Source organism: Excalfactoria chinensis, chromosome 4 (assembly GCF_039878825.1).
Source record: "Excalfactoria chinensis isolate bCotChi1 chromosome 4, bCotChi1.hap2, whole genome shotgun sequence".
Classification (NCBI taxonomy): domain Eukaryota; kingdom Metazoa; phylum Chordata; class Aves; order Galliformes; family Phasianidae; genus Excalfactoria; species Excalfactoria chinensis.
This window is the reverse complement of record NC_092828.1, coordinates 83481389-83498048: the sequence shown is the minus strand read 5'-3', so window position 1 is coordinate 83498048 and position 16660 is coordinate 83481389. Positions and strand designations below refer to the sequence as shown.

Genomic DNA, 16660 nt, shown 5'->3' with positions numbered 1-16660 from the left:
AACATGTCAAGCATATTTTTCATGTTCGTTCTGTGCTTTGTATGCTCATGTATGTCCATCGTGAATGTGTGGCCTTTACCCATGCCATGGCTTCTTACTGTGTGCCTTTGGTGCATTCTTTGACATGCCTTGCGTAACTCATTCTGCCTCTAAAGAGCTGGCTGCTGAAGCAAGTGACCCACAGAAGCCTCACTGATCAGTTTGGTAAAACTTCAGAGCCTTTGAGCAGATGATGGAATACGTGCATGAAAATGGAACCATTTCACAGGGTGTCTGCCATGCGTGCACTGGTGTGTGAGCAGCACGTGGTGTGGTTTTATTGTGTGGTCTGCATTAGAAGTAGTTGAACATGGCTGTGTAGTGCTCATCAGTTTTACATGGGTCTTAACCACACCACTCCTAAAAGTTGTATCCCTAAGCTCACACTGAAGGTTGTTAACAACAAATGTAATGGGTTATGTAGGAAGTAATGGTTCATAAATATGTACACGTGTGTATCTGAAAGAATGATGGCAAAACGTGTGGTTTTTGCTCAAGGAGCACTTATGGAGAAGCAGCACAATGAGCAGCAGCAGCACCAGCAAAGCAGCACAGAGCAGAGACATGAGGCAGTTGTGCAGCAGGGAGGGCTCCAGCTGACAGCTCTTGCTGTGGAGCAGTTAATGACACTGATCATTTTTCCTTTCTGTGCTCATAGAGAGCAGCTGTCAGGCTGTGAGCAGAGGTGTGAATTCCTCCTGTTTAGGTGAGGTGAGGCGGATCAGTGGTGGGGATGTAAAGGTGATGGCAGCTCTGTTGTTGAAGTTGAAAGCAAGCCTTGCCAAGTGTGGTGGAAAAAGGTTCATGCATAGCTTGAACCATCCGAATTTCTGTGATAATGAGGTTGGCAATTAAGAGGCAGGTTTCAGTTATCAGTTTCAGCAGCTGTGTATATCAGCTGTTCCACCCCGCACTGTGCTGTTCTCTTCTGTAATCTTGAGCTTTCTACAGTGTCCAGGTAGACAATGTGTGACATTCAGTCTGACTTTCTGTTGTGTGCCAGCCAAGCAGCTCCAACCAAGGAGCTGCTTCTGTTCTCTCAGCAGTTCATTAAGAAAAAGCCTCACATTCAAGAGCAAGATTTCAGCTTAAACCTCATGATGTAGCTGGCTTGGCATCCTTTCACCAGCAGAGCAGGAGGAGCAGATCACAGAGAAGCCACTTTGCTTAGATCTCACCCCAAAGAAACCTGTGGGTGAGGGGGGGAGATTTGCAGGGGTGTCACTGGCAAAGCCTTGGTTTGAAGCCAGGTGACAGGTCTGGGGCCAGTTGGATGGATGACTGAGTGGTTTGGTACTCTGTAGTATTTAGCTCCTTCTGGAGGAAGGGAGAACCTGTCTATTCAGGAACTTGGGTTAAGTTTCATCAGGCACACTGCAAGATTGCTGTGTGCTGTTATTGCATTTTGCTCCAAAACCAACTTTAACGGACTTGCAGCTTAGCAGACTTGGAGTAACCTATTTAGGGAAAGATGTGGAAAGGAAGGATGGAAACGGTTATTATTCATTTTCAATTTGTAATGGAAAGGTCAGGTTTTTTTTCTTAGTCTTCCATCCAGCTAGAATGAGTGTGGCAGTTAATTCATATAGATCAGCAGTCCTGTTGAAGACCACATTAAGAGGATGCTGCTTTGACCTCGCAGAGGTGGTGTATGGAAACTTGTATAGCTCTATATACAAAACCACCTGTATGTTTGCCCAGGATGAGGCCAGCTGTGTTTACTCAGAGTTAATTTAGTCCTAAAGTGTCTTATGATGGAGAGGTGGAATCATCCTATTTACTGAGTAGACATGTTTAGTAGAGGGAAACCTATATTTGGCTGGGACCATGGATGTCCCTGGTTGCAGTAACACCAGGAGTTTAGAGGCACCTTGTTCTACCAGCTGCTTTCTTTTTGGTGCATGGGAGCAGCTGAGCTCAATGCTTGCAAGCCATTCTGTTGGGTGCTCTCTCTTATGGCACACACTGAATTTATAATTCATGCTTACAAGTATTACGTGCAAATGCCCGCTGCTAAATGTCTCTGATTTGCTTTAGCAAAATCCACTTTTTAGATGAATTTCTATTCTGGCATCTTCTGTGGCTTGCTCTTTGGACTCCGAGTTTTGGTTGCGATGGCACAGAGCACTTGTGGGAGAGGATGACCTGAAGAAATTTGGGTTTTGTTATCAGGTGTCCTGCTTCAAATCTTGGTTTAGGTTTACTATTCTGTGAATGTGTCTGCCAATGCTCGTTTACTTTTGAGTGCTAAAAGTGGCAAGAAATTTCTCCTTGGGGCTGTTGAAGGAGTTTCAAAGAAGTACGTGATTCCTATAGCTTCTCTTATTGCTCACTTGTGCCTCACAATGTGAAATATACAGAAGACTGAAAATCAAATTGTGGCTTTCTTTTTTGTGGGCGCTGCGTAGCTTAGATTTTGTAATGCTTTACTGCTAAAGGATGTCAGCAAGTTTAAATATTACAGCTTTATCTCTGTATCCTCAATTAGGAACGAGTTCACAGACTTAGAGATAGGCTACAGCCTTTCATTCTGATTAATGGCTGTAAGATATCGTACCCATGAGACATTACAAAACCAACTAACGAGGCTGTCACTCTTTGATCAACTGTATTAGATCTCAAAAGTGGAACTCATTAAATTTGCACAGAAGAGGCCAACGTTTTGAAGCGATTGTCTTGTACATAACTTATTTGAGCAGTATCTCACCCTTAAAATAGTGACTTTAATGCGTTGCAGCTTCCATTTTAGCACGGGTTCATGGGGATAGGCAGGCTCAGGAACAACTGGGTTAAACCAGGAGATTATTTAAAAAATCTAGGGCATGTGCTCTCTCAGTTCACTTGATTAGTTTTCATAATTCACCCTTATTTTTTTTCCTGCAGCAAGGAACAGTCTCATACACTCAAGCAGGAATAAGCAGGAATCTGTTTTCTTGCTCCTTTCTGTTTGTCATTTTACTGTAGGAAGTTAAACGGGGAAGAAGTCATATGGTGTGTGATTGTTTAGTATTGAACCTTGGTTTGCTTTGTGAAAACGCGTGGGATCCGAGTGACAAAAACGCTCTTTGTGGATGTTTGTCTGCGACTCTGCTTTAACGCTGTTCTGTTTGACTGCAGGTGCATGAAGAACTGAGGAGGTAGTTCTGCTCGTCAGAGATGATGTGGAGAGACACTTTGTGAGTAAAAAAAACGGGGTTCCTAAAAAGCCCTAAATGTAAATATGGGAGTATTTCCTTCCTGCTTTAGAGTAACTGCTGCCTGTGTGGAGTTTTCGTTTGGTTCTGGAAAATGTGACTATAGAGCCCTACATGGGAAGTGTAGGCAAAAGCTCAAGGTCCAAATAAAGAGCTGGAGGACTGAGCAGTAGAATCTGTATGGTTTCATAAATGATTAACTGCCATACTGAACTTCTCTATAATATCAGCCTACCAAAGGCTTTCTCTGTCGGCCGTTCTGTAGGTGTTGGTGAGAATCTCTAATGTGTGTTCCATGTGTAGCCTTTAGCAGGGTTAACAGAGTGCTTGGGGAAGTGCTTCTACTGTGCTTAGGGCACTATTTGTTTAATATATCTTAGTTATTAATGCTTTATTGTCCTTGTCTAATTTTGATTGACAGTCTGATATGCTTCACCCAAAGAAGATGGAGCAGAAGCAGTCTATAAAAGCTTTACTGGAAGCATTCAGTTTGCTACAGTATACCAGCGTTCTGATAGCAAGCAGCTCAACTGTGTTCCCAATGCATGATAGGAAAAGGAAGAACCTCTGCTAAGACATAACTACACCTGAATTACCTGGCTTTTCTGCCAGATTTCCAGTGACAGTTGAGAATGAAAAAGTATTTCAGGGTTTTCTATGATAGTCCTCAGGCTTTAAGTATAACATGAGTAATGTGGTCTTGAGTGGTGAACCGTAAGTTCTTTTATACTCTGGGTCTACTGCTTTGTTCAGGTGATAATTATATAGGGGAATGGTGCATCTGTGGACAACTTCAAGTGCTTTTCTTGACACTGAATAGTTAAAACTCAACTTAGAAGGTAGCTGTTACTTACAAATACCTTGAATTCTTGATTATTTTTTTTACAATTATATTATTGCTACACAACAAGAGATTTTAATTGGGGAAAAAGGTCTCCTTTTATTATAATGGAGTAGTAGTAAATTAAACTCCTAGGCAGAAATCAGTCTGCATTCTTACATAGACCTTCTTTTAATTAGATCTAAGAAAGGTTTCTGTGCTTCCTTCTTGCTGCAGCACTTTGCATACTTTCATAGATAAGGTTTAGTAGTTTAATGAGATGGTGGTGGCAAGGAATTAATGGTTAATTTCCTTGTTCTGGGATGTGAGGTGAATCGAATACAAATAGTAGCTGGTACTGTGTCTTACTTTCAGTCAAGAGGAATTGTAACTCCAGATAGTACTGGCTGCTTGTCATCTGCCTCTTGGTTTCTTCCAGGCTGTGCTTCCCACTTCAGGAAGGTTGTTGGAGCATTTGGAAGGCTGTAGGAGGATTTGTTGCCAGACCTAACTAGGTGCTGGCTCTTTTATGTAGCAGCAGGAGAAATCCTTGTGCTGATCCACCTGACTTACCCGGGAGGCGGTGTGACTTCTGGCCAAAGTCCTTGAAGGCTGTGTCAGTGTTGGCTGCATGCAGTAATAATGTGGGATCATAGAATTAGAGAATGGTTTGGGTTGGAAGGGACCTTTAAGATCATGTAATTCCAGCCCCCTGCTATAGCAGGGACATCTCCCTCTAGCCCAGGTTGCTCACAGCCCCATCCATCCAGCCTGGCCTTGAGCACTGCTATAGAGAGGGGACATTCACAGCCTCTCTGTTCAACCTGTGCCAGTGTATCCCCACTCTCATAGTAAGGAATTCCTTCCTAATATCTAGTCTGAATCTACCCCCTTCCACTTTAAACTTTTCCCCCCTTGTCCTGGTATATCTCTTGTTCATGTTACCTCTAACAGTAATAATATTTTTGATCTGTATTACTTTCTGTGGTGCCTTTTGCTGGTACTAGAGCAGCAGATTTTAGCAGCAATGGCACATGTTCTTAGCGTTCTCCCCTTCAGGTGAGGGCTCATAAGGTTCCTTGGTTAGGTACGCTGTGCAGAGCTTGTTCCTGCGCCTCTTTGACTGCTCTGTTCAGCCTCAGTGATCTCGTGGCAGCCCTGCACGTGACCTGGTAAGGGAGGCAGCAGCTGGTTGGGCTCTGCTGCTTCCTTAGGCTTGTGTAATCCTGTGGTGGGTGATGCTGTTCTTAAAGCTGCCTGTGCTTATGTTCTCCAAACCTCACCGCAGCTATCCCTGCTGCTTAGCTTTGGACTTAGTTTTATTTGCTCTCCTGCTGGGTGTTGCTGTAAAGAGCTCTGAAAACTCTGCTTTTAAGAAGTAAATCCAGTACTTGATATTTTCCTTGTTATCAGGTTGATCGGTGTAAGTATAGCGTAGGTTCCAAATATCAGCCTTCATAACTAAAATGCAGTATTTCCTTAGTGATGCCATTATTACTGATTGAACAGCAGTTTTCTTTTTGTTAGGACATTGGTTGTATTTCAGAGCGGTGATTTTTCAGAGAAGGCTCTAGACAAATGCACAGCAGTTACCTTGTAGGGCTAGTAGTTAGTTTGTTCAGCTGGTTGTGGAGAAGGACCTTTTAGCTGCAAAGCAGTCAGCTTTTCACACTCTTCAGCACATGGATGGGTCAGGTGATATTTAAGATATTTAACTCTGATATCTAAGAGTGGATGAGGCTTACAGCCAGTGACATCCACTGTGTACAGTGGTTCCGGATCTGCTGACATTAAGACTCTATGTCAGCATTAGCAGCTGCAGTTAGAGGTGACAAATAGCTGGTTAGTTTCATTAGTTCTTACTTGGCTGCTGCTAGGTTGAATTTAGTAAGGTTTATTGAGATAACTTGAATAGTTGAGACCTTGTTGCAGGCTGGAGGTGCAGGCACTGGGTTCTTTTCTCAGTTCTGTTCATTCATAACCTAGGCTTCAGCTTCTGAGCAACAGTGAGTGTGATGCTTACAGCTTCAGAAAGTTTGTGGGCTGTGTAAGGGGAATTGCTATTTCCTTGTTATCAGCGTTTGCATTGTAAATATTACCATTCAGTTTTCAATGTGTAGGATTTCTGGTTAAAAGTGGAAAACGTTTCACCTTTGAATGCTGAAGCAGCAAGCTTTCAAGGGCTTAAAGAGCATACTGCAACTTCAGTTCAAATGTCAACTTGATAATCAAGTGTACGACAAGCTTTTCAATTTAGCAGTATTGAGTCCTATGTTAACCACAAAAATTAATTCATATATATATATATTGGCTAACATTTAACTTGAGATTGTATTAAAAAGCATCTTTGACCAAAATCCAGGGATGCACGCCCCTTTGCTGTGTTGATTTTGCTCTTTGAGCCTGGCAGGCTGAAGGAGGGTGCCTTGTTCTACTTGACATCTCCCTGTGGTCAAGGAAGTCTAATTTGTACCATGGTAATAGGAACTTGAGCTGTGCCCTTGGTAATCAGTAGCTCAGGGCTGTATGTGACAAGCTGGATCCAAATGTTGTTCTGTTGTCTTAGTGGAAAAAATACAGATTCTTCTTTTACTTGTATCATATTTGCTAGATAATCTGTTATATGCTTTCATTTGCTTTGTTTTGAATGTGGTGCTCACCTAATCAAACTCTGGGGGACTCTGTTTCACCAGCAGTGATTTAAGTATAGGTGCTGAGTGAGCTGGGATGTGCTGAAATAATGAATGACAGAGGACTTGTACTGGAGAAGGGTGAGATGTGAGTCCTTTACAGGACACTGAGAATGTTCAATCTGTAAGGATTTGAACGTTTTACTGACGCTTCTAAATCACTTTACTATGATGTGGCCAGCTTGATAACATTTTGAGTCATGTTGCTGTAAATGAGAATTAAAGTTTGTTTCATTATGCAAATCCAGGCATGAAACAGATGTCTGTCTGACTTGTAAGTCAAGAGAGTATTTCATTTAGAGCAATGCTTTGACACACCTCGCTTGGGAAAACTTCTTTCTGCTACTTCCATCTCAGTGCATTGGGTTGAGTTGTCCTTGTGCTGTGCCCTGATGTGGTGTCACACAGCTGCTGGTAGGAACAGGTGAGCATCAGGTCCCCATCCTGTCTGTGATGAGCACAGGATGTGAAGTGCTCATGAGGAGCTCTTTGCCTTTTCTCTGGCTCAGGCTGTCAGCTGTGCAGTCGTAGCAGCCAGGCCTGAGATGATGGGTTAAATGCAAGGGCGCCAGTCTGAAGTTTGGTTGTCTTCAGTTCATCAGCTCAAGTTCTGAAGCCTGAGACTTCCCAGTGTGGGTTGTCTGAAGCAGAGATCTGTTAGGGCACAGCTGACGAGTGCTTAGCACCAAAATAATCCTGCTTTAGCTCAGGAGCACAGAAGCGTGATTGTGCTCCTGTAAGTGCTGCGCACAGGCTGAAATTGCTGAATGGTTTTGAGATTAGTCTTAATGCTGTCAAACCTATATGAAGGCTCTTCTTTTTGCCTGTAACAGCTCTAGGAGCTGCTTTTGCTGTCTGTACAGCATCGTTAATGGTTGCTGTTGCTATGTTGTGCACTAGCTTGTGTGTAGATGTCCTCCTGGGGCATTTTAGGTTGCATTTCAGGGTGATACAGGGAGAAGGCAGTAGGTCTTCTGGAGCTTTGTAATATACGCGCTGGTACTATTTCATTCTCTGTTCCTCTGCATACTGGAATGTATTTTTACAAGCTAAATGTTTATAGGTTGCTTTAGTAATATTCTTGTCTGCTATAGAAGCAAATTTCTCAGTAGAATGGTTTACATAAAACAAGAATTACCTGCACTGACTTTAAATACGGTGTTTTATGGAGTTCAGTGCAGTGGATCCTGTTCTGTTAAACAGCTTCACTTCCTTCTTAGTATATGCAGCATACCTGAAATGATGCTGTCTGTGAATGATATTTCAGGGAGTCTGAGCTGACCCAGTGTGTGTTTCTGAGTTGTAATGAACTCCCCTATGCGCTAGGAGCTGTTTTTCTATTCATTTTTTTCCCCCAGAACTAGTATCTTCCTTTTATTTTGGACTTTGGACAATTTCACACAACTTGGTTTAAAAAGTAATCACTTTTGCTTCAAGGAGCCTAAACTGGATAGCCTTGGAGAGAATGCATTGGCTTTTCTAATGTAGCAGCAGCTTTGTAATATCTTTGCAGCGGGAAGTGCAGCTCAATCTCTTGTGTTGCAGAAGCCCTCTGTAGGCAATATATTGTTTGCATACTCATCTGACCAGCGCTGCTGGTGTACAAATGTAAGTCCAAACATCTTTCATCTTAAACTCTTACAACTCAGAGCAAAATAAAAGGGAATGGAGGTGGGGGATCGATAGCAAATCAAGCTGAATGGCTCAGAACAAGTATTAATTGCTGATGTCTGGTGCCATGTGTCACATTTACGGTTGTTTTGAAGGAGGAATTATCACTGCTTTTTTTTAAGGCACCTTTGTGTATAATGATCACATGAAAGAAACCAGAGTTGCTTGTTGGACAGTTTGCCTATGGTTGATCTAATTAAGGGGAACAAATGTTGCAAATACAGCAAAGCTGAGCCCTTAAGGTCATTAAAAAGCAGCTTTTCAAGCTTGATGTGGTGAGAGAAGCAGGAGTATTGGGTGAATGCATTGCAGTAAATAATGTGGTTGAAGGGATGAGGCAGGAAGATGTTTCAGTAGAGTCTCAAAGGCTTCAGAGAATTGGAGTTTGCCTGAAACTAGAAATATTTCTGTGAAAGTTGATTTATTTTTTTTTGTTTGTTTTACTGGGATAAATAATGAGGGGATATAGGTTACATCTTGAAGAGGCAGTTTTGAAACGCTTCTGACAAGTTACCCATTGGACAGCAGCTCCTTGTGCAGACACACTAGTGGAAGATGGCTTCTTCTGCCCGTCCTGATGGATCTGATGGTGTGAACTGATAAGTCACTTAATACATAGAATGCATTGAAGAGTCTTACTTGTATGAATCAGTTCATTCTGAGAAACAGCACCTCTTCATGTTTCCTGTAAGTTCACTCCCTTGCCAAGGGAGAAGTTCCTGCAAACAAATGCTTTTCCCTATCCCCCATCTTGCAAACAGATTGCCAAAACTGCTCATCCCTAATGATACAGTACTGCAGGCAAGATGAGAAGCATAAATGCAGACTGTCCAAAGACTCCCAAGTAATATATGGATAGAGAAGAACATCCAAAATGCTTAATTTAATTCAAGTGTTGTCACATTCACCTGAGGCTTTATAATATTAAAAGTCTGAGGATCCAGTTCAGCTTTGACTTTCATCTTCATCTTTGATGCTTCCAGGCAAAGAGAACTATTGAACTTTACTGTCTTGGTTTCTTTATACAAGAGTGTTTTTGTTGTCTGGGATGCTTTGAGGTGACAAAAGTGACTTAATGTTGATTTTCATTGGAAACATCTCTTCACAATCTCTTTAGGAAGGACTTTAATGAAGTAAAAGAAAACCAAATGCGTCCTTGTTAAGGGGGTACCTCCATCTTCTCTACAACTATATTTTAGATGTTGGAAATCTTGACTACCTCCTACATGTTCTCCCTGTGTTTATAATGTACTCATGAATATGAGACCTGTCATTCAGAAAGAAGCACTCTAGGTCAGATCCTGACTTTGCAAATGGAAGAGGGTTAGTGGAACCTTAAGGTGGTGAAGGGAGTAGTAGAAATACACATCCCAGCTGAGCAGTAAATTATTTGCATGCATACGGTTGGGTTAAAGGCTTTTCATTGAGGTTGGCAAAATCCTTGTTATCTTTGTTCTTTAGCTTCAGACTTTTCAGCTGATGTTTATTTTTACATTGTTTACTTGCTGTTGGTCTTGATAGCCTTTACCAGCTGCTTTAGAAAGCTCAGCAGAGAGCGCTGGGAAGGACTGCACGCAGTTGGTGTGTCTGAATATAAGTTTCAAGATGTCTCATTTGTTCTGTAACTTCTTGCAACCTATTTTCCTTTCATCAAAGAAAAATGCAGTTTCTCATCAGAATGTCAGGTGGATTCCACAGAATTTTGGCAGTATTGGCTGCAACTTAGTTTGTTCTACCATGTGAAGCACACCTCAGTGTATGGGCTCTCATCTAAAAGGTGATGCAAGTTATTGCTGTCAGCCACCTCAGTGGCATGGATCATTCTGTTTATGAGGGTGGGTATGATGGGGGGGGAATGATTTTAAACTGAGACAGGACAGGTTTGCGTTAGATATTAGGAGGAAGCTTTTTAACACAGAGGGTGGTGAGACACTGGAACAAGTTGCTCAGGGAGGTTGTGGATGCCCCATCCCTGCAGGCATTCAAGGCCAGGCTGGATGTGGCTCTGGGCAGCCTGGGCTGCTGGTTGGTGACCCTGCACATAGCAGGGGGTTGGAACTGGATGGTCACTGTGGTCCTCTTCAACCCAGGCCATTCTATGATTGTACGATTCTCTGCTTGGAGATGAGGTGACAGGTTAGCTGCTTGGGAAAGCAGGCTGCTCTGTGCTCTTCTCAGTACTTTATGAACTGTTTTTGCTGAAAATACAAGATGGGGAACTTCTCCAACTGGTGACTTTGTTGGCAGTGTAACATAATGGCATGCTGATTGCCATTTTCCCTTTTGTTTTCATGTCTCTTGTCTTCTGTTGCTTGGCTGGTGATGTATTTGTTCAGACTCATCTTTTGATGGCAACTGTTGGGTGGGTGTAGGATGAATAATTGTTTTCCTGCACATTTTAGTGTTTGTTGGAATGCATCAAATTTCAAGAGGCTTTATCCAAAGCATCTTCGTGCTTTGTGATAAGGTGGTTCACAGCCTGAAATCTCAAGCAGTCTGCTCAAATCGCAGCTGTAACATTTTTCCCTTTGGGGAAGAATGGAACTTTTCCGCACTCTTTCTCCCCTGTGACCTTGTATTTAAACTGCACGTCACTTCTGGGTACACACTGGCATGGTTATTAAACTGATAATGCACAGAAACTTGGAAAACTTGAGGAGCTGTTTTGGAAGTGAGTCATTTTACTGCACAGTTCAATCTGCTGTAGCTAGCAGCCGATCATCTGAATAAATGCTTCAAAATAAAGGTTGTCATCTAAAGTAACAATGCTGTCTTTAAGTTCCTCTCGTAGTCTGTTCAAGGATGCCATCTGTTGATAAATAAACATGTGTTCCTTACTGCGAAGAAATGTTGTTTGTTGATAACTTTCACCTGTAATCTCTCATGTAGCCAAGTATGGAAGAATTAAAAGTTACTGATTCATAAATGGAAGGAGAAGAAAATGCCAAATGTTCCTCTTGGTGGATTGAATCTGTTTAGTTCATTTGACTGATAAGTAAAGCAGCTTAGTTTTGAAAGGGGAAGTGCACCTTTCCCGGTGGGTGCTGAATACCTTGCTAGTACTTTCTACCTTAAAAACAGCCCACATCCAAACACCAAAAACACACTATTAAAACAGAATAACAAGCCAAACAAAACCCCACAGTGCTGTTATTCTCTTCCCATGCGTGCAGCTTGATAATTTTTCTGCCTATTGCATTTGGACATCAAGGATGTGTCACAGATTCGGGTTTTAGTTGAAAATCAAGCACTTTTTATGGAATGGTCATGCAGTGGAAGGGGCTGAGCTGGGAAATAAAGATACCCAGTCTTGCTTGGGTGTTCATCTTGTACAGCAAGCTGTTGGCTTTGAATCTCTGGTTTGTTTTATTGAGCTGCGCTTTAGGCTTGGTAACGTTACTGAATGTGCTAAATAAATGCATACTGAAATCTGAAGAGCAGGTAACAGTATAATTTCTGCAGGTAACAGCAAATTTAACAGCTGAAAAATCCTGCATTGTTTGAAGCTAGTCAGGAGTGCATCCGTCACAGAGAACTTTCTATTGCAGTAGAAATACTTGTTCTTCCTCATTACAATGTTGTGTGTGTGTATTCGTGCCTACCTATGACGTCTCTGAAATCTGAGCATCTTGCTAGTATCCTTCCATCTTCCCAAGTGATGTTATCGCATCAGCTCCATTTTTGGATTCCAAAAGTTTCCAGCTTGTAACTGCCCTGTTCCAAGTTCCAGGCTTAGTTTCATTTTTCTGCACTGATGCACCTGCTTCAGGCTATTGGAATCATACCTGACAGCCAGGTGGGTGGAGGTGTATCAGCCAAGGATCTGGAAGGGAAGGTTCACTTAGTGTAAATGTGTTAAATCTTTAGATGCTCTCAAAGAGCACGGATGTCAAGTATCAACAAGTCGGCAAGTTCCTCAGTACCCCAGCTGGATGAGGATAGCAAAACTGCCTTTGTAGTTGCTTAGACATGGATTGACATGACTTGGGTGAGTCAGAGTCATGTGGGAGTAAAGCAGAACATGGGATCAGGAGCAGAGAAGCTTGCATGCTTTGTAAAGCTGTTCTCTCTTGGCTGGCACAGCATTGCTGGCTGTTGTTTGGGTTTCTATCAGCACTTATAGTTAGGTCTTCTGCCCCTTCAGTGATGAGAGAACCAGTATGATTGTTTAATTCTGTTTTCAGGTAATTAAAACTGGGCCTGTGTAGTAAATTATGTAGTTGTCTTGCTTGTGTTTTGCTCGCAGGCTTTGCTGGGGCATTACTAGTCTGTCATTGTGAACAGGATATCCCTTTCATTGTGACATGACGGAGAGAGACACTGGGTGGTAATTACATGATGCATGCTGCCTATATCTGTTAGGCTGGCCAACTCTGCTATGCATAACTTGGGAGTGATGAGGAGAGTTCTTTGAGAACAGGATTTGCCTCGTTCTCTAGACAGTTAAAAAGCATTGGGTTGTAGGAGTTGCAGCCCAGAAACTGGAGGCACTGGAAGTAAATGAGTGAATGGACTGAACCACACTACTGGATTTTGTGTTAGAGAGAATGTGTATGACACATGAAAGCCAAGGTTCAATAATTACGCTTTGCTTTTTTTCCCTCTTTCTTTTTAATGGTGTATGTGGCTTATAGATTGTATAGCCTTTCCTCCCAGCAGCTGCTTTGCATGCAGTGAGAGGTGTTGGTAACTTGCTTACGTTTCTACATCAGTTAAGAAATCAAACAGAAAAAGGTATGTTCATGCGTGTTGTTGCTTGATTCAGGACATAAGCCAGAACACAAGTTAGCAGAAATTTGATGTGAAGCACTAAAAGGATGCTGCTCTGTAATGTTGCTTATGTAAAACTCCTGTGGCCCAGTAATTGCTGTAACTCTTGGTTTCCCCATAGAGGCCTATTATTTGATAGCCAGTTCTTAATTCAGTGTTTACAGTGACTTCTGTGGCCAATGCTCATCTTATCTTAAGCTCCTGACTGCATTTTGCTTTGAGTTCAGTGCTGACCCTATTGAATAAATACCTGGCGTGTTGCCCTGCCTTCATCCCTTCCTAACCTGACTGCTGTATCCTGTCCTTTGAGTTCTGGGGTAGTGTACAGCTGGCTCAGCAGAGATTTCCCAGGTGCCCCCAGAATTAATTTTGCCTTCTTTTGATGCTTGCAGTATGCAGTATGCACTATTCAAAGGCCTCAAAAGCTTCAGCTTTCAAGGATTTAAAGTCATGAAAGCACTGAGTTCATTTGAAATTGCCTTTGAATTACCAAGTGTGCTTTTAGTCCAAGAGATTCGGAGCCAGCGTTCCATGTAAGTGAAGAAACACTCTGCTAAACTACGAAAATGCATTTAGTTGGTAGTAGTTCTGGGTGTCTGTAAATACATGGGCAGGGAGGGACAACTCAGGCATGACTGATGGTGCCTGCTTTTTAAAAAGCTGCCTTAACACTTCATTATGTGGAATGATTGCATTGCATTTCCAGGTAGTGCTTGAGGCGGTACCCAGCAATGCTCTGTTCAGGTAGCTGCAGTTCCCCAATCTCAGTTCTTCCAAGGGTTTATGTGCATTCATGGTGTTCTGCTATCTCCTGGGATGTCCTTCAGGTGGACAAACTGCTGTCACAGCACAATCTGGTGGTGTTTGTGAGGAAAGTTGTGCTTTGTGCCCTTCATGCTGTGTGCATCTGGTGGTGTGAAGGCAAAATAATTACTGCGTCTCCAGAACCAAAGTGAAAGGCCTCAATTGTGAGAGCATGTTAGAGCAAAGTTCTAATATATGTTTTGTTTGGAGATACGGAAATCATCAGTAAGATATATGTATATCCAGCTCTTCAAAGTGTATATATAATCTTAGAGAATGTGTGCAGGGTTTTGGGAGGGCGTGTGGGCAAGTGGGGATGCTCATCTGTGTCCTGTGCATAGTAAGTACCTGAACATGGGCTTGGGCTTATCTGATGCTGGCACCAACAAGCTTTCTATTTACTCTTGAAATCTGTGTAATTGAATTTGTATAGTACAGACCTACACTGGACAGTTATCACCAGGAGTAATTAACTTGTGGGTCAGACAGCCAGATTGCAGAAGTGCTGGGTGTGCATCTGGTGAGCACCATCAGAGTCAGTTGTGTAGGTTATTAGTGTTATCTCGTACTTATTGCCATACCCTTTTCCTTCCTCTACCAAGGCTGCGCTGCTTTTTGTCTGTGTGTGGAACTTCATAGTCTAGAAGCAGTTCTACACCAAAGGTTCAGGAGTTTCTTGAAAGGGTACGTGGCTGAAATTCATTCTTTATGTGTTCTTAACAGTATAAATTGTTGGGCAGTCACAGGTAAGCTGCAGAAAGAGGGATTTTGAAGGCTGATCGCGCAGCTCTATGCCTTGGTCCTGCTGCAGTGTTGGTGTGTATCTGGGTGTCTTTAGTATCTCATCACAGTCTGTGCTCAGGGGCCTTCCAGGCTGAAGCAGAATGTCCTGCTTTGTAGCTCTGATTGTGTTACTTTTCACGTTTGCTTTGGATTTTTGTGCAGTAAGAAGAAACAGTTACTGAAAAGCTGGTAGTGTCACAACTGGAGCACGTGTTGTGTGGTGCTTCCTCTTTCTTTCACCAGACATCTGCTAGTTTCATAGGAAGCTTCCTATTTCTGCCAGAGCTGGTGAGTAATTACTCCCTGGTCACCTTTGTGGTGCGCATTGTGACTCTTCAGACTGTTACTGTGTCTTTGCTGCTGTTACACCCAGCCCTGCTCCTTTTTTGCTCTGCTTCTTCCAGTTCTCTTGCTCTCGAGATAGGGACAGAATAGGTTGTGCCTCAAACCACAGCATGTGGATGGATACTGTTGGAAAGGAAGGGATGACAGGCCTGGGGACACTGAGACTGAACCTAAGCTGGTCCAAACAGGTGGCAATGTACAACTTAACTAAATAAAAAATCATTCTGTATCAGTATCTTACCAAGAGTTTTCTGGGTGTTCTGCTTTTCCCATTTAAAAAATGGGGGTTTATGAAAATCACTCTTGTCTTGTAGAGCAGTTCTTATGAATACCAGACGGTGGCATCATTGATTTTCCTAAAGCTGTTTTAAGCCCGAGGAAAGCGCAGGATGCTACTAAGCTCATGTTAAAGCTGTTGGTCAAATGTTGATCTAAGGACGGTTGGCCTTCAAAGTTTAAGGGATCTATTTAAAGCTCTATACATCCTGTTTTTTTTTCCTCTAGATGAGAGAACTGGTGAGATTAATGCTGGCTTCAGATATAGAACTTAGTGGAGCTGGAAGCACTTTAAAGTGCGGGCTGGAAAGTATTTGTCCATAATGTATAGGGGAATTCTTTCCCAAGATGTGTTTCTGAATCTTGTCTAAAAATATCCTGCCTTGCATTGATGGGAATGCATTTTGCCTTACTATTTGGCAAGAAGAAGCCAATTCCTGCCGGTTTTAAGCTCTTTTGGTGAACTGCTGCTTTGCAGGAACAAATTAATGATAAGGTAATTCAGTTGTATGCAGTAGCACTTCTAGGGTTCTAGGAGCACTAGGGGAAAGTGTTTTGGGGAGGAAAAAAAAAAGGACGTAAGCATTTCAGCATCAAACTGGAAACACATTTTTGTCTGTCAAACTGGATACTTGGTCTTTGCACAGTACTACTGTGCATGAAGTGAGAAGAACTTGATGTTAGGCATTAGATAACATGGGACCTGGTGCTTGCACTGTTAGTCAGGGAAACTTATCTCTGGAGCAGCTATGCTGTGGATCTTAAGCAGCAGTTGAACATATCCTAAAGGTAGGTGATGGAATTCAGGGTTTGAAGGGACCTGCTGACAGAGGGAGATGTGGGTGGTGGTAGTTTCACAGCAGGACGTGCTTTGTCTGAATAGCGAAAGGATTTCGTGTTGTGCTGAACTAGCCCAGAACTTCGGAAGGTATTGCATTACATCGTGTTTTTTCTCTTGGCTTCAGCTCCCTCTGGCAGACAAACACCTGAATTACAGCTGCTTGGAGTTAAAACTTCAGAGGCAGGCCAGGCCTGGTTCAAAGCTCATGCAAGTTGCTTGGTGCTGTATGTGTGTGTATTAAAAGACACTTTTGCTGTCAGAAAGCACCTGCTTTGGATTTTTAAAGCTATGAAGTGTTCAAACAAGATTAACATTATGAATCTTTCTAAAACCAGCTTCTGCTGTGCGTGGTTTCCTATGCAGTATGCCCTGTCTTGGTCCTAAATTATCTGAATAGTTATGTTTATGTTGTCACTAAATTGGGATG

At 42.4% G+C, this 16660-nt stretch overlaps 1 protein-coding gene across 6 annotated transcripts in view; it reads left to right on the top strand.

Annotated features, from left to right (window-relative positions):
• KLHL13 (kelch like family member 13) overlaps positions 1–16660 on the top strand; it is a 65476-nt gene that overhangs the window by 11868 nt on the left and 36948 nt on the right. For 4 of the 6 annotated variants that reach the window (XM_072334386.1, XM_072334383.1, XM_072334385.1 and 1 more), the window contains one exon: positions 3157–3215. The exons of the other annotated variants lie outside the window; for them this stretch is intronic. In XM_072334386.1, coding sequence (XP_072190487.1) covers positions 3196–3215 — 20 coding nt within the window. In that variant the 5' untranslated portion in view covers positions 3157–3195. The remainder of the gene's footprint in view (positions 1–3156; positions 3216–16660) is intronic. 6 annotated transcript variants of the gene reach the window in all.